Source organism: Ailuropoda melanoleuca, chromosome 1 (assembly GCF_002007445.2).
Source record: "Ailuropoda melanoleuca isolate Jingjing chromosome 1, ASM200744v2, whole genome shotgun sequence".
Classification (NCBI taxonomy): domain Eukaryota; kingdom Metazoa; phylum Chordata; class Mammalia; order Carnivora; family Ursidae; genus Ailuropoda; species Ailuropoda melanoleuca.
Window position 1 is genome coordinate 156,688,120 of NC_048218.1, and position 27,541 is coordinate 156,715,660.

Genomic DNA, 27,541 nt, shown 5'->3' on the forward strand with positions numbered 1-27,541 from the left:
TTATTTTATCTTATTTTAAAATAGAATGACCCAAAGTTATTCTATAAAGGGACATGGCTGAATAGGTAGGAAACAGATTCGCCATTGTGAGTTCTCCTGATGGCTTCTGCAAGGATCATGGAGATGTCGATCACCTGTATTTTGGAGCAATGCTTCATCTTATCCTCCTGAGGTATGGTATTGGTGACTACTACTGCTTCAAAGCATGCATTGTTGATGCGAGCAATAGCCGGGCCAGAAAAGATTCCGTGAGTCAAGATCGCATAAACTCTGGTGGCTCCAGCTGAGAGCAGTTTGTCAGCTGCATGGCAGATTGTGCCACAGGTATCAGCCATGTCATCCACAAGGATAGCCACACGATCCCTCACGTCTCCCACTAGCACCATGCGATCCACTTCATTGGCCTTCTTCCGTTCTTTGTGAATCAAGGCGAAGTCCACGTTCAACCTGTCTGTAATGGAGGTCACTCTCTTAGCTCCACCAGCGTCTGGTGAGACAACAATGCAGTTCCTCCACTCGGAGACATTCTCCCTTATCCACTTCAGGACAGCTGGCTCCGCATACAAATTGTCTACTGGGATATCAAAAAAGCCCTGAATTTGGGAAGCATGTAAATCCATGGTGATGATATGATCTGCACCTGCTATAGACAGCATATTAGCAACAAGCTTGGCGGATATTGGGGCCCGGCTCTTATCCTTCTTATCCTGCCGGGCATAAGGGAAGCATGGGATGACTGCGGTAACCCGGCTGGCTGAAGCGATCTTGCAGGCGTTAATCATAATCAAAAGCTCCATTAGGCTGTCGTTGATTTCACCACAACCACTCTGCACTATGTAGACATCTTCTCCTCGCACACTTTCCCCAATTTCCACACAGGTCTCCTGGTTGCTGAATTTCTTGGTCACCACCTTGCCCAGCTCCAGGCCCAGGCGGTTGGCGATTTTCTGAGATAAGTCCTGGTGGGAACTGCCACCAAAGATTTTGATATTTGGCATTTTGGTCAATCTCTCCAGGCACTCTTCCTCGAGTGATCACCACGACTGCCAGGATCCCAACCGACGTCAGACCACAGACTAAAGACGGACTTCCGGTTTTTACTGGGCGGTTATAGTCCCACTTCCGGCTGCGAGCCGCTCTTCGTTGACCTCGGGTCTTCAGGAAAAGTTGCTGTTTGGCACCCACCTCACGCTTTTAAACTAAAAAATCAAGTCTTTCTTCAGTTCATGGATTTTTTTATCTTCTATCAGTACCTTCTATCCTAGGGCTGCGAAGTGAAGTCAAACACATAAAAATGTAAAACTTCTGCAGCGTAAAAGATGTACACGTTTAAAAGAAAAGTTACAGACTGGAGAAAATGTCGAAACTATATTTTAGGCAGTGTTCTTTCCAATCGAGTATGGAAAAAGATGACCAAAACAGTTTGGAAGTAGTATAAATAGACAATTAAGGGGTGGGGGTCGGCGGAGAGGAAGTAATAAACATATGAAAAAATACTAGTAATCAGGAAAATGCCAAATATTTTTACACATCAGGTGGGCCAAAACTATAAGATAGATAACTTCTCTATTGTAATAGAATGTGTAAGTGTGTAAATTTTGTAAGGGGAATTTTGTTTTGTATAACCTTTGACTGGATGTATCTACTTCTAGGAATCTACTCAATAGAAATATTCACAGGCACCCCCAAAATGTATTGATGTTATTTGTTGCTGTATTAATTCATTCTGTCAATATTTCCTGAGGTATTCTGTGTGTCAAGCGTTGTACCATTCACAGAATATAAGACTGACAAATAGTAATCTCTCTAGAATTACTTACATATAATAGCAAATATAAGAGCAAAATCTGGAAACTAATAAATGTCTATCAATAGGCAAATTATCATATATATCATATATATAATTAAATGTCACATATATAATATATATCATATATATAATCATATAATGTATTATCATGTAATGTAAATTGTCACATAAGCAGTCATTAAAGAAACTGATTTATGTGTAGTCATATGGAAATACCCCAAGATATTTCTAAGTGTAAAAAACCCAGTCAAAACAATATGCAAAATATGAAATTTACGTATTTAAAAGTAATAGTTTAAACATCAAATTATTGTGGAGGTTCTTTTTATTATGATTATCTTTGGAGAGGGGAGTAGATAGGTGGGAGTTTGGGATGAATGAGGACTGTCACATATTATTGCCATCTATCAACGTAGTATTTGAACTTCCATTACTTTTATAATTAAAAAAACACTAATAAAATATATAAGATGATTAAGTGTTAGCAAATTTTACGTACATAGCTTCTAAAGTGCATTGGAGGTTAGAGTAATGGGGAAAGAAGTGGAAGGGACCACAGATACCAGGAATTTCAATAACGAACTGTGTCCTAAAAATAATGGAGGCATCAGATATACAGCATACATTTTTATCCTGCTAATTGTGTGTCTGACATTTGGTTCTGAAACATTTTGCTTTAGCCTGAAGTCAAATAACCATTTTTTTCGTATTTTGAAATTACTAAATAATTTGTTGAATATATTTTCGCAGCCTACTTTTGAGCTCCCCCACTGAGTTGGTTTCATGGATGGGATAAGCTCGGGAATTGGATGGAGTAGGCAACAGAAATGGGTAAGATTTGGCAATGTCTGTGAAACACATCACTTTACTAGAAAAAAAAAGTATATTTATATTAAATGAGCTATTATTATAAAGCATGTAAACAGCTACGTCAAAAAGACTAAATCAAAATGTCCTGCTGCTGATCCAACCACATCTCTCCCCAGCATCAACATCTCCCCAATTCTCAATTCAAACTCTTCGTGGTTGACAGTGCATGCCAGCTCATTCCTATCCACAACCCTCCATTCATGTTTCTTCCTATCATAAAATCAGCAGACCCATCTATACTATATAATTCTCATCCTCAGCCTGACTACATACAGTGATTTCTAAAGAAAATTCTGTGGCTTAATTTAGCTGCACTAAAAAGTACTTGCAGCTTCAATTAAAATGATTTTTCTCTTAGTGTTCTCAATGTGTCACACATTTTTCACTTTTTAAAGAAAAACAAAACAGATTTTTAAATAGACTTATTATTACCTAAATAGGACTGAATGCTAATGTAAACATTAAAAACACATAGTTGGTTGCATTTTCCTTGAGGTGTTAAGTAGGAGAAATTTTTGTCTTGCTGCTATTTTTGCTCCAAGTTCTGGCTGTTGCAACACCTCATAGTTCCAGGGATTTGTCTAAAATCGTAAAATGTTAAAGATGGAAATGGCCTTCAAGACCTTCCAGTCCAACATCCTGATTCACAGACAGAGAGCTGAGGCCCAGAAAAATGAAGCAACTTGTCTGGGATCAAACAGCTAATTAGAGGCAGAGTATGCACTAAAATATGGGATTCCTGAATTTCCAAATAGGGCTTTTCTCACTATATCGTTTTTCTTTGAGGTTTATGAGAATGAAGGGAAAATTTAAAAGTCATGCAGAAACTTTTGCCTAAAACTGTTATTTTTTAATTATCAAACAACTACAACAAAGAACAAAGACCCAAACCTGAGACTGGAAAATTCTTAAAAAAAATATTTCCTGAAAGAAATCAATGATTGGCAGTGTCATGGAAATATCTTTATTACTCTGACATTTCTGTTAATGTGAATCTATTGTAAGGGTATTTAACTCCTGTTTACTCTGGTCTCTGTAGGTTGAGAAAAACATCTATCTTATCATTGGCTGTTTCAAACAGAAGTTACAGGTAGGAATAATGCCTACTGAAGAACACATTCTCTGTATTTAAGACATCATATCTTAATAAATTACTCTGGATAAATAATTTGTGGTATAGAGAAAATGCTTATCTTTCTCCTACCCAAGGCAAGCATATTTAAGTGTCATCTCTACAGATCCGTGAGAATTGCTATATTTTGAAGGTCTTTTGAGTCAATATCCAGAACATGTATATATTACCTTGGAAATAATTTCTTGCTTTACTGATTATTCTTTTACCCTTCCCAATTCCAACATAAATAATTCAGAGAGAGCCCTGATGCAGCTTGATCAGCTAAGGAGAAAAGAAATACAGTCAATTCTTCTAGAAAGTAGAGAAAAACAGTTGTTGTATTTTGAGTAAAATAAATGCTTTCACTAAACATACTTGCAGTTGACAAAATGCTAGGTGTTTAGGTGGCAATTATAGTTCTTTGATAAACTGTCAAATCTTGTCACAACACATGTTACAAACAAGGACAGATTTAGTTGTCCTTTATGACAGCTCTGTGTAGGTTGAGAATGTTTGGCAGTTAATTTCAAACAAGGAACATATTTTTCTTTCCAGCAGTTATCTGCTTGTTTATTAGGAAGAATTTCTTTGTGCCTTTAATCTTACTCATTTGACTCACAGTTCCAGATCGTTATTGTAACATTACCTTACCTCATTTATTTTGCTCATAATAATCATCCACAATACTTTGAGAAAATTTCCCACAGAGCTTCACATTGGTAGAAATGCTTTAAAGTTTGTTTTGTAATTTTTTACAATTAAAGTTGACTACTGTGTGCGTTTACTGAGCTTTTAGTTGGAAATCTGTCATTTTATACAATAGATGTGAAGATAGTGATTAGGTGGACAAAGCTGTGTGAAACAAATAGGAGAAAAGGAGAAAATTTTGTGATTCAGAAATGTCACTTTAATTCTGAGTGTATTATTGTAGACTCATGAGGGTATTTTTGAAACACTTTCAAATTAAAAAAAATTCTGGAGAACTTGAAAATCCTAGTATGAAATAATAATCTTGGAATAAAAATGATGTTACTTGTGCTAAATTATATATATTTGCAATGATAGATGAAGCAGTATATGGAGAGGTTCCATAATTAGGAAATTGCAAATGAGAAATATCTCCCTAATAGTTACATGAGATATTTTTAAGACTTTTAAAGCAGGTTTTGATGATAGATCTTTCTCTACTTGTGTAGAATATTAGTTTCATGAAATTAGTGAAAAGATACATTAATTATATTTTGACAAAACACAAGGTCCATTTATGCTATTCAAACCTGTTTTAAAGAAATTTTATTTTTTTCTTTTCAGTTGTGACCATTTATTTAATCCTCATAATAAACATTAAGACCAATTGTCCATTCACATAAGTAAAAAATTAGCAAGGTATGGTTTGGAATGGTTCATTGGTTCTCAAACTTGAAGGACATCAGGGTCTCCAGGAGGGATTGTTAGAATATACATTCCTGAGCCCTGTCGCCACAGTTCGGGATCAGTAGGTCTTGAGTGGAGCCATAGGCTTTGTGTTTCTACTAAGATACTAGGTAATGCTAACGCTGCCGTTCTGGTGACTACACTTTTGAGAGCCACTGGTTTATTTCATTGACATTTATTTTGCCATTTGGGAAATCAAAAGTATAGTTGATTTATTTCTCTTTGACTCTTGTCTCTAGCCCTTGTCATGTGGCATTTTTATTTTGCTTTCAGATTTTCTCTCTTCATATCCTTTTCTGTGTATGAATTTTGCTTTCAAATATCACGTAATTCTTTAAGAACTATAAACATATACACTTCAACTTAAAATACCTGTATTATGTTTCAGAAATATTTTGACAAGTACATGTAGGATATGAACTCTTATTATTCTGGGGATTTAAAAAATCCATTAGGCATTTGAACATCTAAAAACCAGTTTCTACCTATTAGCCTAGTAAAAACTGGGTGAAAACTAAGAGGCTCTCCTATTTATTATCCAATTTGCCTTCCTTGAGTTTCTTACAGTATTTGCCATCGAGAAAGATCTTTCCGTCATACTCTGAAGACCACTTGGCTGACGTAAGGATACTAAACATTGTTTAGGTAAATATTGGCCAATTTGATTTGATGTTGCCTCTTGGGAAGAAATCACTGTGTATCAGTTTATTAAAAAAATTAAGCAAAAACAAAAGAACTTCTCCATCAAATATGTGTTAGAATGAGCAAAACCTTAAGGCCTCCACATTATTCTTCCTCAAGGGTATCTTGGCTATTCTTATCCCTTCATACTTGCACTCAAATTTTAGAATCAGCTTTCAAGTTCTACTAAAATTTTTGTTAGATTTTTATTGGAATTTAAATCTATGAATCAATTTAGGGGAAAAATTGACTTTATAATATTGAGATTTCCAATCCGTGGACATACTATTTCTTTCCATTACTCTTTAAAATGAAAATAAATTTGCATAATTTTTCTGTGGAAGTCTTTCTTTATAAATATTTTTGTTTTTTTAGATATTTCCAGATACTTAATTTTTATATGATTTGAATGGTATCTATTGAAAATTGTTTTTTTCTAACCGTTACATAGGAATATACTTGATATTCTAAATATTGTGTCCATTATTAAAATTTGTTTGTGGGTTTTAGCAGTTTCTCTATAAGCCATTATATCACCTGGAAATAAATGGCAATTGTGATTCTTCTTTCTGTTCCTTGTACTTTTCCACCGTCTGGCCTTTTGGCAGTGGCTCAAGTCTTTGAAGTCAGATTGACTAGTAATGGTGACAGTGGTCATTCTTGCATTGTTCCAGATCTCAAAAGGAAAGACTTTTAATATTTTACCATTATGAATGATGTTTGTGTGTTGCAGTTTACCAGAAAATACTCTACTAGTTAAGAAAGTCTTTTCTATTATTAGTTTGCTGAAAGTTTTTTTTTTCTTTAATCAAGAAAGGGACTTGAACTATGACAAATGCTTTTCCTGAATCTTTTGAGATTATAATATGATTTTCCTGTGTTTAACGTCTTAATATGGTAAATTATAGTGATTTCTTTTCTAATGTTAAATCAACCTTACATTCATGGGATAAACCCAATTTAATCATGATATATTATCTTTTTAATATATTGCTTGATTTAGTTAGCTAATAGTTTAATTAGAATTTTTCATGTATCTTTATGAGAGAATTTGGCCTATAATTTTCTTGTCTTTACTTATTAAGTTGGAAAACAAGATTATGCTAGCTATGTATGAGTTGGAAGGCATTTCGTCTTTTTCTTCATATGGAAGATTTGTTTAAGTTAAGACATGTGGAACTGGGCCAAAATATTTTTACTGCTTACTCAATTTCTCTAATGGTTATCTGTTATATTCAGGTTACAGGTTATTGGTTATATTCCGATGTCTACTTTTTTGTCAGTTTTATTAAGTTTTTTTAAAATAGAATTTCCTATTTCTTCTTAATTTTCAAATTTACTGACTCGGTGCTTTTCATAATATCCTCTTATTTTATTTTTAGTATCTGCAGCAGCTTTAACGTGATTCTCTTTGTCATTTCTAGTATAAAGTTTTTGTAACTATTCTTGTTCTTTTCGATCAATTTCATCAGAAGTCTATTAATTTTATCAGTCTTCCCAAAAAACTAATGTCTGAAATTGTTGATGCGCTCCCCACTGGATGCTTGTTTTAAAGTTTGTTGACTTTAAGATTATTTTTATTATTTCGTTTCATCTCTTCTTTGTGTTTATTTTGGTGTTCTTTTTTTAAACTTCGTAAGATGGATCCTTAGCTTATTATTAATATTTAAAGCTACATATATATTTTTCTAAGTAGTGTTTTGACTGAAGATTTGTGTGCAATTTTTTTAAAAGACTTTATTTATTTATTTATACGAGAGAGAGAGAGAGAGAGAGACAGCAAGTGAGAGCAAGTGGTGGGGGAGGGAGAGGGACAAGCAGACTGCACTGAGGGTGGAGCCCAACGGGGGTTGGGTGGGCTGGATCTCAGGACACTGAGGTCATGATGCCAGGTGCCTCTGTGTGTAATTTTTCATAGTATTTCTGTGGATGTTCAGGGGAAATTATTTTTCAATTTTAATGGCAGTTTCTTCTTTGTTCAGGGGTTATTTAATTTTTTGATTAACGAATGTATAGGAAATTTTGATATCTTGTTGTTTATGGCTTCTAGCTTAATTCCACTATAGGCAGAAAACATGTATGTTCTAGGTGTGATTTAAGTGTTTTGAAATTTGCTGAACATAAAGGCAAAAGGCAATACTAGAAAAAACAGTTTTACTTTAAAATGGTAAATTTTATTTTGTCCCGTGGTAATATTACTAATTATATTAGCTGTCTTTTGAATAGTATTTTGTATATTTTCCTATCTTTTAGTTTTAGCCTTACTGTATGTTTATGTATTAGTTGTGTTGCTAATAAATGCCATTTAACTTCATGTCCTTTCACTTAGCTTATCCATTCCTGACACAGAGTGGCCAGGTATTATAATTTTCCTTTTTTTTTTTACTTCCACAATCACATTATTATTGTTGTTTATATAATCAATGTTCATTTAGGTATATCTACCTATGTATTACTCTCTTTGCCCCTCTTTTATTCTTGCATCTTAAATTTCCATTTGGAATCACTTGCCTTCTGCCTTAAGTACATCTTTGTAAATTTTCAGGCTACTGCTGGTGAAAAATTTTTTAAAAAATATGATTTTTGGTATATATGTGTCTCTCTTTATAAATCTTTTATTTTTCTGTATTTTGAGGCTTATTGGTTTTCTTATAAATTTTTTGTAACTTTTTGATGAATTGAGATACCATTTTTTTCTATTATCATATGTATATTTTATTTTATTTTTTTACACATATAATGTATTATTTATTTCAGAGGTACAGGTCTGTGATTTGTCAGTCTTACACAATACACAGTGCTCACCACAACACATTCTCTTTTCTTTTCTTTTCCTTTCCTTTCTCTTCTCTCCTTTTCTTTCTTTCTTTCTTTCTTTCTTTCTTTCTTTCTTTCTTTCTTTCTTTCTTTCTTTCTTTCTTTCCTATGGTAGATTCACTGTTATGAGTCCAGGTATGCAATTTTTTAAAGTAATTGCATGTTTGAGATTCATTTGGTTTCTTGAATCTGTGGATTGGTGTTTTTCCTGGGTGGTAGAAGAAAATTCTTCTTACTTTTCTTTAAATATTAACCCTGTCCAATTCTCTCGCTTACTATTGAAACTCTAATGACACTTAAAATATACCTCTCATTCAATTTTCCATGAATCTCTCTTTCATAGATTTTTTTTCTAATGTTTTGTTTTGTTTTGTTATGCTGGATTCTGATTCCCTTCTTCTGACCTATCTTCCAGTTTACTTACTCTTTTTTTTTAAAATCTGGGTCTATTATGCTGTAAAAATAGTACATTGAAGTCATTTTTCAAAATGTTGTTTTAGAGCAGTTTTAAGTTTAAAAAAATGAGAAGAAGGTAGAGATTGTGAGGATGTGTGGGCCTAGCCTCCCTGATTATCAACACTACTCACCAGAATGACACTTTTTTTTAAATGAAGGTTGAACCTACATTGACACATCATCATCACCCAAACTCCGTAGTTTACCTTAGGGTTCACTCTTGATGTTGTACATTCCATAGGTCTGGACAAATGTATAATGACACATATCCATCATGATAACATCGTAAAGAATATTTTCACTACCCCCAAATCCTCAGTATTTTGCCTGTTTGTCTCTTCTCCTCCCTCACAACCGACAACCACTGATCTTTTTAGTGTCTCCACAGTTTTGCCTTTTCCAGAATGTCATATTGTTGGAATCACACAGTACATAGCCTTTTTAGATTGACTTTTTTCACTTATTAATATGCATTTAAATTTTCTTCATATCTTTCCATGGCTTGATAGCTCATTTCTTTTTGGTGTTAAACAATATTCCATTGTTGGGATAGACCACAGTGTATTTATCCATTTATCCACTGATGGACGTTTTGATTCTTTCCATGCTTTGGCAATTATGAATAAATCTGCTATAAACATCCATGTGGAGGTTTTTGTGTAGGCATAAAGTTTCAACTCCTTTGGGTAAATACCAGGGAGTGTGATTTCTGGGTCATATGGTACGAGTGGGTTGAGTTTTATAAGAAACTGCCAAACTGTCTTCCAAAGTGGCTATACCATTTTGCATTTTCACCATCAATGCATAAAAGTTCCCATTGCTCCACATCCTCACCAGCATTTGGTATTGCCAGTGTTCTAGATTTTGGCTACTCTAACAAGTGTATATATCTATTGAGATTTAATTTTAGTTATTGTATTTCTCATTTGAAAACATTCGTTTAGTTTTGTTTTCAATTCTAGAGGGGGCAGTTTTCAGAGTTTTGTTTTCTGAAACTATCTTCACACTAGCTCTTATATCAAACTAATTTTTTAAGCCTAGTAAAATAGACATGTCATAAGATGTATCTGGTAACTCCAGTGTATGAAGTTCTTGGAATCAATATCTGCTGTCTATTTTTCCTGCCCATTTTGGCTTTTTTCTTTTTTGCTTGCTTATGTTTAATTATATACCTTCATGATACATGAAATTTTGTATGAGGAAATTCCCTGAAGTCTAGAATGAAAGTTTCTTCTTCCAGGAAGAATTTGTTTCTGACTCCTACATGGAGCTGCTATTTGTCTGGGACCACCTGAAACCACATGCAGCACTCAGGTTTCCCTGGACTATCCAGAGGATGTAACAACTTCTCAGGGATCCCCTCCTCCCAACCCTTTCACCCATCTTTCTAACGCTATTCTCTACTGTCCGCTCTGCTCACAAGTCATCCCTCCCTACTATGGACTGTGGTGGCAGGTTTACTTCTGATTCACCATTATCCCGAAGATAGAAACCTTTTGGGTCCCAATTTAATGAGTAGACGGTCTCTTATGAGACTACTCCCCTTGGGCAGGCCTTGGGCCTTAACTTCCATCACTCTTGACCCATGAAGTCTATATAACTGAAACCTATGATAATGACAGCCAGTCTTAGCTCTTGGATCAGGAATTTAGGATGAGCCTGTGCTCAGATTCTCTCCCTGAGGGCAGAATGGTAGAGGCAACAAGCAGCAACTGCCACTGGCAAAGAACACCTGTCCTTGGGGAGAAGCCATCTCAGGAAGATTAGTGGTAGCAGAGGCTGTACCACGGTAGCTGATGAAGAGTCTGGAGTGGACAAATCTGAAGGATCTTGTATAAGTAACAGAAACCTGTAGTCTGAGGAATTATCAGAAATGGCTATCGGATGCTTTCAGACAAAGTTAATTTTTAGAATTAGCTAGTGTAAGCTTGTGACATTGTAGTTATATTTACAGTTCTGACGTGGCTTTCTCATGTCTGCTAGGACCTTTAAACTCAAGGTTATAATTACATTTCTGATAAACTTAAGGTTGGTGATAAGAGAGACTAAAGGCATATAATGAATGTATATTCTATATACTAACTTCTAGTAATTTGTCTTTTTAAACGTTACTTGCAATTGTTGAGTTTAGCAGTTTACTTCACCAGCAGTCACTTTTTGTGTAAATACATTCTGCTTCATATCCTTATATGTTAATTTACTTCTTATCAATTCAATTCATGAGCTCTCATTTCAAATAAACTACAATGAAAAACAAGAAACAGCTTATTAGTGTCAATCTGTTTTCTTCCTTTCATAGACATAAGAAAAGAGATTTTGCCAGTGGATAAATGCATTTATAACAATAGGCTATTATTTTATTTCTTGAAAATTACATATTTTTTTAAAGCAATATTTTATTTTCATTAACTTTGGAGGGTCCTGCTCTGTGTTTGGAGCCTAGAAAAATAGTGATTAATGATGTTTCCCAGTATGAGGAGTAGAATGGAAATGGTTGATTTCTCATTTCCTGTATATTTAATCCAACTGTAGGGAGGCAGTTTGAGGTTACGAATTTGCACAGAGGTTCTGGTGCTAGACTTCCTGGGTATGAATCCTACCTCAATAGCTTCATATCTGGGTGACTTTGGACAAATATTTAACATATCTTTGCCAAAGTTTCCTCTTCTATAAAATGGATAACAACAATAGTACCAACTTCTTAAGACTGTGAGGATTAAATAAGTAGAAAAAATATAAACCATTAATAATACTGCCTTATGTACTATATGTACATCACATGTACTTTATAAATGTTAGCTGTTTGTGTATACAGGATATAGATAGATGTTGAAAATTTTGAAAAGGTATAGCAGAACTGGTCTACACGGAGACCTGTTCCAGATTCTTCTTCAATTGCTATTTATCCTCTCCTTGGAGGGGCAAGAACAGTGTAGCAGAACTTGCAAATTATTGCTGTCCCTCTCTCTCCCATGCGGTTACAGTGACCTGTGATGAGATGGCCACATGCTGAAGGTATGCCTCTTCAAATAGTGCATGGTTCCACCTGACTTCTTGAACTAGAGTGAGTCTTTATCCATGACTTCCTACGTCAGGTGAAAGCCAGGAAGTCACCGTCATCTTAGTGCATCTTTATGGTAGCAGGCTCCCTCCATATGTAACGATAGATACGATCCCTGAAAAAAAAGTTTAGCCATATGGCCATGTGGAAAATTATTGGTTAACTAAAAGAGAATGGTTTCTCATTTTCCTTGGTTAATCTAATAGGGATTAACCATATTTTAACTATAGATCATAAAATCTTTTTGACTATTTCAACATTTAATTCTTATAACTATATATTCAGTCTCCATTTTTAGTATATTTTATAGCAGTAAATGGTGATTGGGAAACATGATCTTTCTGTCTTGAGAGTCTATGATAGTAGACTATTTCTCTCAGCAAGACATCGCTGAGACATCTTGAACAAGGAAAAATATGCTTTATTTATAAATATCTCCAGCGAAGGAAATTCCACAGACCCTTCTGATGATTTGCTCTTTCTAAAAATATAACTCATTTGGGAAATTCTGTTATATCTCACTTAAGTCTACTCTCCTAAAGTTTAATCTCGTTCTTGCTTATTCATTCCTCAATAATGATGAAGAGCAGCTGATATCCTCTTCATATACTTGAGAACTATTATTAAAAGATTCCTTTGCTGGATAATCTCATTTTGTCAAGGCCTTCATTAGAGTTTCTATTTTTATAGGCTTTGATCATTTTTACTGCTGTCTACATCTCTCAAATTTCTAAATCTAAATAATTGGTGCTCATGTGGGTCTGACCAGTGTATTACACTGGCTATGTCACCTCACATTCCTAATACTTAACTACTATTCATACATCCCAGCATCACACTTTTTTAAGAACAGTAAAAGCATTTCAATGGAGGTGATACATTATCTCTGACCATACATTTGTATCACAGGTAAACTAAGGCCATTTGAAAACAAGCACCCTCCCTTCACGGGCACAAAAAAAAGAGTATATCTTGATTGTAAATTTTTTCTAATTAAACAAGTTCTTTAACAGTTGTTAAAAAACAGCATTGTGTTCCAGAGCTACTTGGAGTTAATTATGGTTTATTACACTTTGAAAGAAAAAAAAAATCACAGGTTGCAAAAAAAAAAAAAAAAGAATAGAAGTGATTTTTAGCAATTAATTGAATTATATATTTTTTAAAACCTCAGTATGTTTGAAATAAATAAACAGATCTTGGGCTGAGTTGTTAGATTTCACCAGTGATATATTTCTAATTTTTCTACTTTAAATGTGGATTGTAGCATAGTGTTTGTATTTGAAGGCTGCATCTGTCATTAGTATAGTTAAATAAAATTGAGATAATTATGTTATGAAACTGGAACCAAAATTGGCAAGGTAACTCAATGTAATTCAATATTTTCTTGATTATTGTATTAGCTCTCAGATTATTTCTTGAACTTATGATTAATTCAAAGAGTACATGGCACAGATTGTTTTCTTATTTTAACTCTGTTTGCATGGTAGGTTTATGATGTTTTGTGGAGTGCCAGAATTTTACTTGCTTCTTTCACTCGTGTCTTTGTGTGTTTGAAGAGCTTTTACCATTTTTACTATTTTTTAAAGATTTTATATATTTATTTGAGAGAACATGAGAGAGAGAGAGGACAAGCAGGGGGAGGGGCGGAGGGAGAAGCAGACTCCCCACTGAGCAGGGATCCTGATGAGGGACTTGATCCCAGGACTCTGGGATCATGACCTAAGCCAAAGGCAGATGCCCAACCAACTGAGCCACCCAGGCGCCGGAGCTTTTACCACTTTCAAAAAACACTGCAATCAGAGAAGATTTTCATTAAATCCTTCTTTCCATAGTTACTCTCTTGTCTTGCTGATGAAATTTTTGTTTACTTTTCTTTGGGAAGTTTAGATTATGGCCAACCATTTACAGCGTATTCATAATTTATTTATGACTCAAATAAGACCAAAATAAGACCAAATTTATGACCAAAGTAAGACAAGAAATTAGTGAAACTTAACACTTGAAAGGTTCCATATGTTTGGATATGCTCAGATTATTATTTTTTCCCCTATAACTAAGTTACAAATCACTGAGATGTAACTTATGTGCAAGCACTGTATGGGATTTCATGAATATTTAGTGCTTTGTTTCTATTTTCTAAGTCTGTGAAGTTTCATAAATCAGCACTGTTTTTGCTTGGTTGCTACATAGCTGTGATTTTTGTGCTGTCTCTTCTGTATTATAAAGGCTGTGTTTCATATGATTTGCATATGAAAATAATTTCTGGTAGGTAAGAAATTATGTTGGTTCAATATCAAGGGTTATGATTTCAATATAATAGAAGCAGGAAATACATATTTAAATTTCACCTTAAATCTCCAATTCCTTTATGTTGCTTATAGGTTCGTAAATAATGAGATCTTAAATATCTATTTCCAATTTCATGAGCTGAAATCCAAACTATTACCAAATATTTTCTGTCTGAAAGCTCCACTGGCAATATTTCCTCAGACTTTATAAGTGTAAATATAGGCCCTTCACTATTTATTGGAGTGTCATGTGTTCTAAATCAGTGATTTCCAATATGACTAATCATCAGTGTCGTCTGGGTTGTTTTCTGAAAATGCAGATTTCCAGACTCAACCTCAGAAATATATATATATTTAACTCAGTAACATTAAAAGCAGTGATTCTCAACCTTGGCTGCACATTAGAATCCCCTGGGAGCTTAAAAAACAAAGCAAAACCAAAAAACCCTGATACCTCAGGGGTCCATCCTCAGAGATCCTGCTGTAATTGGCTTTGGGTCATCCTAAGTCCAACTTGAACCCTGAGAGCTTTTCAGGCTGATGTCACTTTTGAGAACCACTGTTCTAAACAATACATTTCTTAATTAGAAGTATGGTATTCAGAGTTTCTTATGATGAATATGAATTTATTATTTCATTACCATCTTCAAATATTTCTCTTTTTTTATTTATAAAGTTATCCTGATAACCCCTGGGAGAATCAGAAGCTGATACTTCCAACCAAATTCTAGCATGGAGAATATCTGAGCCTATTTACCTCAGCAGGAGAAATAGAATAACTTCTTTGAAAAGTACTATAAAGCTGGATTGCCTTCTTCCCACTAGGTGGAAAGCCTATAGACAGGAAGATTAGGGATGGTAGAGTTAGTAAATTGATTTTGCTGTGCCCACCAGAAGCCCTACTTTAACTTGAGTTGGCTCCTTGAAACTTGGTAGTAATAGCTAACATTACTGAGTACTTACTATATGCTGAATACTTAGAATCTTCACCATAGCCCCCTGCCATTTTACAGAACAGACAAGAGTAGGTACACGGAAGTTGAACAACTTTCCCAGAGTCACAGTTATTATGCAGTGAAAGCTGGATTTGAGCCCTGACAGTCTGACTCCAGGGGACTCTTGGGTGCCTATTATGCCACCTTGACTAACTAGCTAGACCACAATATGGTATGATAGATATGAATGAAGGGTATATAAGCAGATTGAAGTCCAATCTCATATAAGCAATGTAACATGTACAACTTACCTGACTTCTCTCATCTTTAACTATCCCATGTGTAAAATGGGTAATAATAACATCATCTTCACAGGGTTATTATGAATCTTTTAAATAAAGAGCTAGCTTGGTACCTGGATTATAGAAGTATTCAGGGAATACCTTCTGTTTTTATAAATCAGCACAGTTTTTATGAGTCCAAAAATACAGAAATGTCAGATTTGGATCCATTACCATTCTTCTTGTGGGTAGGCTAGATGGTAGTTCCACTGAGTATACATGGATTAGTTGAGGTTTATTCTAACCCTGAAATTCTCTGATTTTCATTAATTGTATCATTCACTCAAATGCATCATCTTCATTTGGCAAAATTCCTCTGGTCCTATCATTATGGTTAATCATTTAATTTGTTAAATAAAACTTATGTTTTCATTGATGTGTGGAAGAAAAGCAAAGCTTCATTCTTATGAAATATACTACCTTGACTACTGAGTAGAAGACTCTTCCTGAGGAATTAGCACAGTAACTCACAGTAGTCCCATAACATGGTGCCACATAATATTACTGAAATGGGAATCAGAATAGTTGGAATTCTAATCTTCCTGGTCTTCCTTTTCTAAGTACTGAGCAATTTCAGGCACGCTCGCTTAACCTCCTAAGTGTTTGGTCTTCTTATTTGTACAATTTAGAAGTGGTATTATTTCATAGTGATGGTTTCTTCCCACTCTAGTATTATCTGATTCTGGATATTACAAAATAGTGACAAAGATGTATTTATATATGTGAACTGTGTATATAACGGGAACTGCAGTTCTCACCCACCAGTTCATCTTTTTAGTTCCAACAATTTCTTCCTTTTTCTGAGCTTGTCTGTCAAAACGAAGAAGTAGGATTCTGTGAATTCCAACTTTTTATGATTCTATTAATTTTTCCTCCATTGTCAGCCATTTGCCAAAAATGCAACAGCCCCACTAGACATCCCTTCCTTGGTTAGAGTTCTAACAACTCCTGGAAAATTACTTCATCTTCTATCATTTAGTATTTTTATTACCTGATTATAGTATTTCTCAAATATTAATTCTTGGATATATATTTGATTACACAGAGAATGAAAATCTTTTCCTAGTTCATACACATACACACACATATAGAAAAGTTGAATTAGCGGAAATACTTTTAAACCTCTGACACCTGGTACCATTTATTTGTATTAAAACAAAATATGACAGTGTCCTACATAACACAGAATTATTTATGCTATAGCTTAGTGCTTCTCAAACTAACTGTAGAGAAGGAATAGTGTTCTTTTGGTTTGTTTTAAATATTCAGTCCATTGTAGACCAATTCTTTTGTAAAATACAATAAATGAATTGCTAGAAAAATGGTATTTTTAGAAAGACCAATAAAACCCAATTTTTAAAATTATTTGTTAGAATAGACATAAACTTATTCTGCCAAACTGCCCTAAAATTATTTCTCTCACATTTTCATTTTCAATGGTTGTATGGCCCACTGACCAAGAGCAAAGAGTTCATAGAAGGTATTGATTGATCTGTGGATAAGACATTGAGTTGCACTGGTCTGGAAAAGCTAATTTGGTTTTTTATCATTTTTGTAAGTCTGAAATTCTTTAGGAAAAATATAAATTACAACATCTACGATGCTGTGATATTATAGTGAAAATATTCACTTCTTCATTTACAGGAAATATTTTTCCTTATAATATTTGAAAAACGCTGAACTATAAACTGTAACTTTTGAACCTTAATCCCTTTGCTTCTCTCTTCCTTATTCTCCTTTCTCAACTTGTAATATTTCTTTAAAAGACTAGGTCAGCTAGATCAGACAATCTCAACATTCAGTGTCTGGATCCTTCAGGTTTGTTCCATGGTTAAAATGTAAGTAGATATTAAGCCTCACCTGTATTTAACTTTAGTGGAAACAAGTTATTCAGATCCATTCCTGACAATGGCTTTTAATGACCAGGAGGAGAAAGACTAGTGGGGATTCGAGTAACTCAGGTATGGGGAGGGGATACTACCAAAAGGGGTCATATGCCTGGGCCACATGCCTAATAAATCACCACCAGAGATTCTAATGACAGAATCATTGTCTGAGTGGAAAACAATCCAGGATACTGATGATGAAGGTACTACATGTAAGATGATGCATTCTATTTATTTTAAGAAAGAATATTTCTCAAAATAGTAATTCTACTGGAAACCTCAATTAGCAAATTAGAAATATATATACAGTAGGTATCTCTGAACGATAGTTGCTAGGTGAGTAGATTTTCCAGTCCCCAGTGAAGGATTCATTTCGCAATCAGCTTAAGCCTGTATTTTTGAAACTTGAAACCTTACTCATCTGGTGGAGAAAAGGATTATAACTACTGAGAAGAAATACGAAGATCCAGACTTTACTTCTAAATCTTATTCTTCAAAGACTTTTCCCTATATTAAAAAAAAAATCTTATTTATCTGCCATGGAATTTTCTGCATTACTGCACAAGCAAGTTAACTATTATAATGCAAAAATCTCCCTTTAGAAGGACCCTTGAGAGGCATTTCTCTCTGACAACGTATTAAGATTACTGTGCTTCCCCTGAGCACATTTGTTTTTATCTTTTTCTTAGCTGTCACTTATTAAATCTGAGACTTCAATAATTTAATTAAACTTTATGGGCTTCACTTTCTCTCATTTCAAAGGCGGGGATGAAAATTTTACCCACCTTATAGAGTTGTGTTGTAGATTAAATGAATTAATATGAATTAAATAAAATCATGTATCATAAGTGTTTACAGCAGTGCTTGGAACATAACTACTTAATAAGTGCAAGCTATTGTTATCATGCAATTGGGTTGGTGATTCTTAGAACTATACATGTTTTCTTTTTTGCTTTTTCTCCTAGGAACGTTAGGATCAAATTTGCTCCTTCTAGTAGCTGTTCGCTATTCTTTTATTCCCCTTATTCTCAATTCTTCATCAGTTTATTCTTTATCCTGCTACTTTGCATGCATATCTACAGGCTGCCTCAAATCTTTCTTTGGAATAAAGTGGCATATCAATCAATCTGCCCATCAGTCTCCTAAAAACTGGATTATGCATCCACTTATGGACAAGAATTATCTCAAGGACATTTAGAGACTCTGATTGGCTTAAATCTGGTTTCCTGGACCAATCACTTGAAAGGGAGATGGAATTATTATATCTGACTTGGAAAATCATTACAACCTTGTCACTGAGGTCAGTCCTATTATAAGTGCATTTTTTAAGCTCTTATTTATTTATTTGACAGACAGAGAGAGAACACAAGCATGGGGAGCACCAGGCAGAGGGAAAAGGAGAAGTGGGCTCCCTACTGAGCAGAGAGCTTGATATGGGACTTGATCCACAGACCCTGGGGATCATGACCCGGGCCGAAGGCAGACGCTTAACTTACTGAACCACCCAGGTGCCCTGAGGTCAGTCCTAGAATAGCAAGAGGGAGGGCTGGGATGGAGAATGGAGATTCAACCTCAATACCAAGTACAGTAGCGTATCCGAAGTTGGAGAGTATCTTCCTTACCTCTGTATCCTCAGTGCCTCACACAGTTTCTGGCATATTATAATATTCAATATATGAACAAATCATTTTTGCCTGGGTATCGCGTTTTCCATTTAGCAACTTGAGCAAAGGAACCTCAGTTATAACCACACAGTTTCCTTAAATGAAACTTATATTTTCTGGAAACAAGATCTTTCCATCAAGCAAAACTCTAGGATGCTTTTTTATGATTTATTCCCTGGCTAATTCACTTAGTATCATTCTTCCATGTGTACTCTGTGCTCTAACATTATCAGTTCACTGAAGGTCTCTGAAACCAACATGGTTTTCCATTCAGACGTGTTTTTGAAATTGACATGTTGATTTCTCTATCTAGTAAAGGACTTATTGTTTAAATCTGGACCTAAATCTCCATCTCTCTGTGGGGAGATTTTTTTTGCTGACTCCATTAGGCATAACCAGACATGCCAACATTTATGACCCTTGAGGATGGGTATATGTCCTCATTGTAATCCTCTCTATGTTGTATTTTCTTTTTTTTTTTTATAAATATTTTATTTATTTATTTGACAGAGAGACAGCCAGCGAGAGAGGGGACACAAGCAGGGGGAGTGGGAGAGGAACAAGCAGGCTCACAGCAGAAGAGCCTGATGTGGGGCTCGATCCCATAACACCGGGATCACGCCCTGAGCTGAAGGCAGATGCTTAACCGCTGTGCCACCCAGGCGCCCCTATGTTATATTTTCTTAACTTGCTGCCCAGACAATGTATGACGGAGAAGGAACACAGGTTTGCAATCAGGCAAAATTGGGTTGGGTTCTTGTTAGTTGTGTAACTAAGTCCTGTTACTTTGCTAAGAGTCAGGCTACTTTTTTGAAATGAAGATAGTAAAGTCTGTCTCCTGAGGTTGTTGTGAAGATTAAATTAGGTAATATATGTAAAGGTCAAGCACATAATTGATGCTCAGTAGATAAATAATAGAGTAGGAAGTTAATAACTAAAATGTATTTAGCATTATTGGAGGATTTTTGAAAAAGTGAAGACCATATAACAGATTAATGATGATAAGCTGAAAATCAATATGAACTTTGATTTGTGGCATTAGAGTTTTTGGAATTAAATTTCTTTTAGGGTTGTAAATATGAAAAGGGTGAACCATGATTTTAACTTCGTCCTAAATAGCGCCTAGCATAGATCATGTGTTAATAGACACTCACTAGTGATTTTGATGAATGACCAACAAGCAATTTGCCTCCAATCTTCACATTTCCTTGAGGTTCTATCACAGAGTCAAATTTAAGAATGATTAGTGTGGTATTAGAGCAGTGGTGTTCCAAAACCTCACCATGAGAATTGGTTTCCAGATGAGGCTATTCTTGAAAGACTTAATTTAAGCTTTTCCACTTAGCATTTAATGTGACTTATTTTGTACAATGACAAAGCTGCAGGTGTTAACAAAATCTAAGAGTTTAAAAATGTGCCTGTGGTATATTTAAAGTGACCAAAATAACTTTTTTTAAGATTCAAAAATAAACTGTTGACATAAATCACAGAAATACCACTGCTTAAGAAATAAGATTTGTCTCATTTTGTCTTTTTCACTCAGAATTAAAGGTTTTCCATAATCTAGCCCCAGTTTACCTTCCAGACACCTCTAGCACCCACCCTCTTCCCAGACCCTCTATGATCCAGTCTTTAGATGAAATGTTTCCATGTCTGCCTTTAATTCTTCCTTAGCCTCTAATGTATTTTAGTGTAGAGACATGCCTTTTTCATTTTTTTTATTCCAATTAGAACTGAAGATCAGGACCTTAGGACAGATGATGGACACTTAGGACATAGTTGATTAGTGGTGGGTGACTCAAAGAGAGATTTTGGCTGGGATATGGAGAAATCAAGACATATCTAGTCTTTCCTGAAATGGACAGAGGGCCTCGTGGGAAGGCCAACTCCTGGAGTTGTTAGAGTTGATCGCTGTTCTCCTGGGCCAATAAAAGCTATGCTCAAACCCTTTGGTAGTATGCTTGATGCACAATGAATGTATTCTGAGTGGCAGGGGAGCCTAAGTTCACAGACTTGGCCCAGACACAGTGGATGAAGGTCAAAAGCAAAAGGCAATTTTGAATGAATCACAAGGCATAACACATCCTTCAGCCCAGATCTTCTTTCCTCAACTCCTTCCTTCCTTGGGATTTGTGGCAGAGCCCAGGGAGAGTTCTCTTTAGTGAAAAGAAACAAAACTGAGAGCCACCAAGTGACTGGTGAGCAATTAGTCCCTCTAGTCAGCAAGGCAGAAGGGCAGCACAGTTGGAAAGCTGAATGGGAAGAAGAGGATGCTTAAAAAAGGTATTGGCATCCTTGTCTCCCTGATTCCCCACACTTCCAAACTACTAAGCCTAAAGAAATTTCTAGAATCTTGGCTCTTCCTTAGAGAAACACGGGAAGAGCATTTAAAGTACCTTATAACTCCTTAGAAGAGATTATTTCTCTGTAGGGTCCCTCAGATGGAAGAAACCAAATGTGACATTTCACAATATGGGAAGGGGGAGGCGCCTCGCTAATTGAGAAAACATTTCTATTCACAGGCTTTAGACTGAGATTTAGACTATGCTATTCCCAAATTAACATCTGTTCTTGGTAAAGATAGCATGGCTAAATTCCATTATTTAAAGGATATGGCATGCCTCCATTTTACCATGGTCGGTCTATGGAGAGAGAAATACAATTAAGAACTTTCACAACCTTGTGATTACACCAACTATTCTTTTTACATAAAATAACTTATTCCTCCATTGCCTCCAGAGGAAAGCTGAAAAACTGAGTGTTAGTCTTAAAATATTTAGTCATCAATAAGAGTTTAAGAGACTGAGAAACCAACATTTAGTAAGTTCACATCCCTCATCTATAGTACTAACTCTCTCTACCAATATCCTGCAGAATTAGGCTCAAGATAAACATTATGACCCTTGTAAATCACAAGAAAACTTTTTCTTTGCATATCTAAGTGGTAAGGTGTTAATTTTCAACTCAGTTATGCATACATGATGACTATATGAAATGCTTTCCCTGATTTTAGTCAAATATTGTCTATCTTTTAAAACCTAATATAAGTCCCACATGTTTGCCCTCTCTACACTCCCTCCCTCCAATTTATTAAGTTTTCTTAAGTCCCAATAGTGTCGTCTTTTTCAACCTCTGATTTGAAAACATTGTTATCTCTACTTTGCATTTATCCATTGACAAAAGCTGAAGAACAAATTATCTGACTGCTCTGTCTTTTGTTAAACACTTAGTCACCTTAGCCACTGATTTGTTCATACTTGATTGAATTAGCCATACTTAGGCCCAGAAGCTAGAAATTTGGGAGCTCTAGTCTATGAAGTTTCAAGATCATTTTTTTAAAGGAATAAATGAACATTTGGCAGGAAGTGCCTGTCATAAACACCATACTGAGTATATTCCAGTGGAAAATTTTCAATGGTGAACATTAGTTACTAGTTTTTTTGCATGGAACTCTATACTTTCTATGAATCTTTATGTTTGTCTATTTCTTACTTTTTAATTAATAAATATTCATTGTTGAAATTTTGAAAAAAAAATTAAAAAAAATTGAAAGTGTAAATGAGCGGGAAAAAATTGTCACTCAAAATCTTACTACTCATTTTGGCATATTTTTTGGATTTTTGTAACATATTTGAGACTTTATATACAGTTGCATAGCCTGCTTTTGCACTTACTGTTATATGTGGATTTTCCTTAGTTATTTAAAACACCTAGCAAGGGGTACCTGCGTGGCTCAGTCGGTTAAGCGTCTGCCTTCAGCTAGGGTCATGATCCCAGAGGCCTGGGACGAAGCCCTGCATTTGGCTCCCTGCTCAGCAGAGTCTGCTTCTCCCTTTCTGTCTTCCTCTGCCTCTCCCCCTGCTCATGCTTGTGCTCTCTCTTGCTCTCAAATAAATAAATTCTTTAAAAATTAAAAAATAAAACACCTAGCAAGCATAATTTTTAAAGCAAAAATGGATATTTCTCTTTCCTATTCTCATTATATGAGTAATTCATGTTAGAGAAATTTCAAATAATATGTAAGTGTATATAACAAAAGTAATTCCACCACACAAATAAATGCAGTAAAATTTAGTGTACATCCTTCCAAATTTTTGCCTATGTGTTTAAACAAAAACCCATATGCATATATCTTATAAATATGCAACACTGGGTTCACATTTTGTATTTGGTTTGGCAACCTATATTTACCACTTAATAAATTTTGGATATCTTACTATCTATCATCTATATATCTATTATTTATGCTGTTAAGCAGCTGCATGGCATTATATTATAAAAAGAATTGTAATGACTACATAAAGTCCCATTGAATAGATGTGCTGTAATCTTTCCTCACTACCCAATCCCCCTCTCCTATTGATAGAGACTTTGTTTCTTAGCTTTTAAAACTAAAAACCAAGAACAATTCTAAACTAAACATAATGCTGTGATGAACATCTTGACCTATAAGTGGTATCCATACATCAAATTATTTCCTTATAACAGAATCTCACTTTTGGAAGTACTGATTAAAGTACATGAAAAAGCTTAATATGCTTGATAATTATAAATTCTACGGTTTTAATTTAAAAATTCCTTTGCTATTTCTTATTGCATGTAAAATTCTTGCATCTACCTACCCTTTACTTTTTTTTTTTCTTAAAGATTTTATTTATTTATTTGACAGAGATAGAGACAGCCAGTGAGAGAGGGAACACAAGCAGGGGGAGTGGGAGAGAAAGAAGCAGGCTCATAGCGGAGGAGCCTGATGCGGGGCTTGATCCCATAATGCCAGGATCACGCCCTGAGCCCAAGGCAGACGCTTAACCGCTGTGCCACCCAGGCGCCCCTACCCTTTACTTTTTAATACCACTATATGCTAGAAGTCTTTTACATTTAAATTTGCATTACTGTCATTATCATTGAAGATATTGGACACGCTTTTAAAAAATTCAGTTTGAATTCAAGAACGACAACTGGATAGATGGCTGTTATGAAATTTGCTTGTAGATTGATTTGATGGTGGTTCCTGGCTCTATCTCTTGTCCTTTGTCAGCTCCTTGGGGAAGTTTATGACACTAAACACAATTTAGTGTACCCAGAAATATGAAATTGGAGCTGCATTAACTGCTTTCATTTCATTCCGTAATAACACCTACTGAGATATGAAGTTTTATTTAGGAAAGTGTTCAAGTCTGAAGTCTCTTGCAATCTCCCATGAAATGTGTGCATTCAGAGTTAAAATTTCATGAGAACTTTGCTCAAGGAATTACTTTTCACCTCAATTCAATGTTAATTTACTTTACTTGTAAGCAAACAGAATGTAGCAGTACTATTTCTATCCTTAGAACATATGCATGTTGTTCCATTAGTAGTAATATTTTCATCAGAACATTGTTGAACAGTAGCAAGTGATAACATTTGTAGGCAGTAATCAGAGACTTGACAGCTTTCCTCACCACTAACATTCTTCCTTCTAGGAGGCGAGAGATGGAAATTGAATAGAACACTTCAGAAAATGATTATTAGCTGATGTTAACTCAGATACCAAGCTGAAGGTGGATTACTTGCTTAAAAAGCCAAAGTGATCTTCCAGACTTGTACCCTAATGGCTTCGCTTTATCGCTGGCAGTCATAGCAAAGTGGGGAGTGAAGCAGAATTATGCAAAATCTTGGGGCGCCTGGGTGGCACAGCGGTTAAGCATCTGCCTTCGGCTCAGGGCGTGATCCCGGCGTTATGGGATCGAGCCCCACATCAGGCCCCTCTGCTATGAGCCTGCTTCTTCCTCTCCCACTCCCCCTGCTTGTGTTCCCTCTCTCGCTGGCTGTCTCTATCTCTATCAAATAAATAAATAAAATCTTAAAAAAAAAAAAAAGAATTATGCAAAATCTCTTTCACACAGAGAAAATAAGAGTTATCATGTATGAATTTCTTCAACATCTTGCTACACACTGAAATTTACCAGCATCTATCCCATTCCCTTTCTTCATCAGTTGTGAAAGAATGGGTGCCTCTCCTGTCTCAAACCAAACTCTCCCATCTCCTTTAGGAAACTTGTGTGTCCATCAGAGCTTCCTCTTTCTCTTCTGCTCTTCATGCCTAGACTTTTGAAACTCTTTGAAAGATACTGTTTCCACTCCTTCTCCTTTTATTTTACTTTTTAAAAAGCTTACTTTTACTTTTACGTCCAGCTCCAAATGCCTCTCTCAGCCAGGGTTACAGGAGAGAACGAGGCTGTACAGAATAGGATTTGACAGACTGCTTTTTTTTTTTTTTAAATCTCCTATATATAGTAGAGCGATAGTACCCTCCATTGATGCATAAGAGAGGTTAATTAGTAACACACAGTGGTTGCTTTAGGGCGCTAAGGTTTAAATATTCACTCTAGTGGAGCCCTGGTTGAGGATGTTTTCTCCGAATTTATTTACCCCTCCTTAGAGTAAACCATTTTACCCTTTTTAGCTAATTCTTTGGGTATTTTACCTTCATCTCACTGAAAAACAGGATGATGTTGTTACTGCTTGATTTTTCATTTTTAGGTATTACATATATTGTTTTCTCACAGTGGAAAATGAAGACAGTGGCATATAGAAAGATGGTCCCTCCAACGTATCACACTATAATCCTCGAAAGTTATAAATGTTACTTTGTTTGGAAAAGGGGTTTTTGCACTAGTGTTTAACTTAAGAATTTTGAGATATGGAAATTATCTTGGATTTTTTGGGTGGCCTTGTAAAAGGGAGGCAGAGGGAGATTACACACACAGAAGTCAAGGTCCTGTGACCGTGGAGACACAGATTTCAGTGATGTGACCACGAACTAAGAACTGCTGGCAGCCACCAAGAGGCAAGTAACAAATTCTCCTCTAGAATATCCAGAGGGAACATGGCCCTACTCTTACCTTGATTTCAGCCCAGTGAAGGTGATTTCACACTTTTGCCTTCTAGAACTGTTGGCCTCCCCACACTCACATTCTACCTTCTCCATTCTCTTTGATGCCCTATGAGGCTGCTCTGTATGGACTACGTCTATGGGTTCCCTTAACCCCTTGCTTCCAGTTGGTTTCAGCCAATGGGAGTCTCATCAGGAGTCAGAAGAAAGTGAATGTAGTGTTTTTATTTTCCTGGCTCCCACCCTGGGTATCATTCTGGTGATGTTCCGCAATCAAAGGATACAGCTCTTTCAACATGGCCCTCTCCACAGGACTGTCCTAGATTCCAGTGACTGCATTGTTACCTTGATTTCTTAGGCTTCAAGCTAGTAATAGGCCCACTGTTACTAGTACTGGGAAATTGCACTATTCTACCCTTATATACCATGCCTTTACTAAACCTTACTTAAATTATCCTAATTTGAGAGTACCACCTGTTTGCTGTTGGGACCATAACTAGGCCATAGCCAGAGATAAATACTTTGAGTATGCCATTGTTCCTTGCTAGAACCAACTGATACAATGGACAGCAAATATTGAATGAATGAATGAATGAATGAATGAATGAAATTTCCATTATCATTGTATTGTAATGAGTTTGTTGTTCTTCTATTATCTCCTCAAGACTGAAAACCATTAAAGGGAAAAGAGTAATTTTGGCCCTTGAGCTTAACATAGTATTTAGTACATAACGTACCCTTGACAAAAGGTTACTGAATACTGAACAAATTTTATTTAGAATCTGAATCTGGTTCCCCTATTTAGTAGCCATTTGACTTGGCTTAATCCCTTAGGTTCTCTAAGACATACTTTTAAAAAATATTAATATCTACTTTACATTAAATATATTTATCCCTTACTTGGTTGTTATAAAGATCAAATGAAATAACATATGTAAACATATTGTAAATTGTACAGATGCTTTTTAAATCAAGAATTCACTTCAAAGGATATGATACACACACACACTACTGATGTTCTAAAGGAAATAGCTGTTGATCAATGCATACCTTAAATTTCTTCTTTCATATGTGGCTTTATAGCATATTTTTTAATCAGAAGATAAAGTGATCTGGACCATTTTCCTTGTGTATCAGAAAGGCAAGAACTTGGGATACCTGGATGGCTCAGCTGGTTGAGTGTCCAAGTCTTGGTTTTGGCTCGGGTTGTGGTCGTGAGGTCATGGGATGAGGCCCTGTGTTGGGCTCCACGATTGATGTGAAGTCTGCTTGAGATTCTCTCCTTCCTCTGCTCCTCCTCCAGCTCATGC

At 35.4% G+C, this 27,541-nt stretch overlaps 1 protein-coding gene across 1 annotated transcript; it reads right to left on the minus strand.

Moving 5' to 3' along the window:
• PRPS1L1 (phosphoribosyl pyrophosphate synthetase 1 like 1) lies at positions 1–27,541 on the minus strand. The gene is made up of 2 exons (XM_002915371.4): positions 27,390–27,541; positions 1–1,267 (listed from the first exon to the last, which is right to left on the minus strand). The coding sequence occupies exon 2, from the start codon at positions 996–998 to the stop codon at positions 42–44; it is 957 nt and encodes a 318-aa protein (XP_002915417.1). The 5' UTR covers positions 999–1,267; positions 27,390–27,541; the 3' UTR covers positions 1–41.

Excerpts from the sequence above, each read along its gene's own strand:
- PRPS1L1 (XM_002915371.4), bottom strand. The coding sequence starts at position 998 with ATGCCAAATATCAAAATCTTTGGTGGCAGTTCCCACCAGGACTTATCT.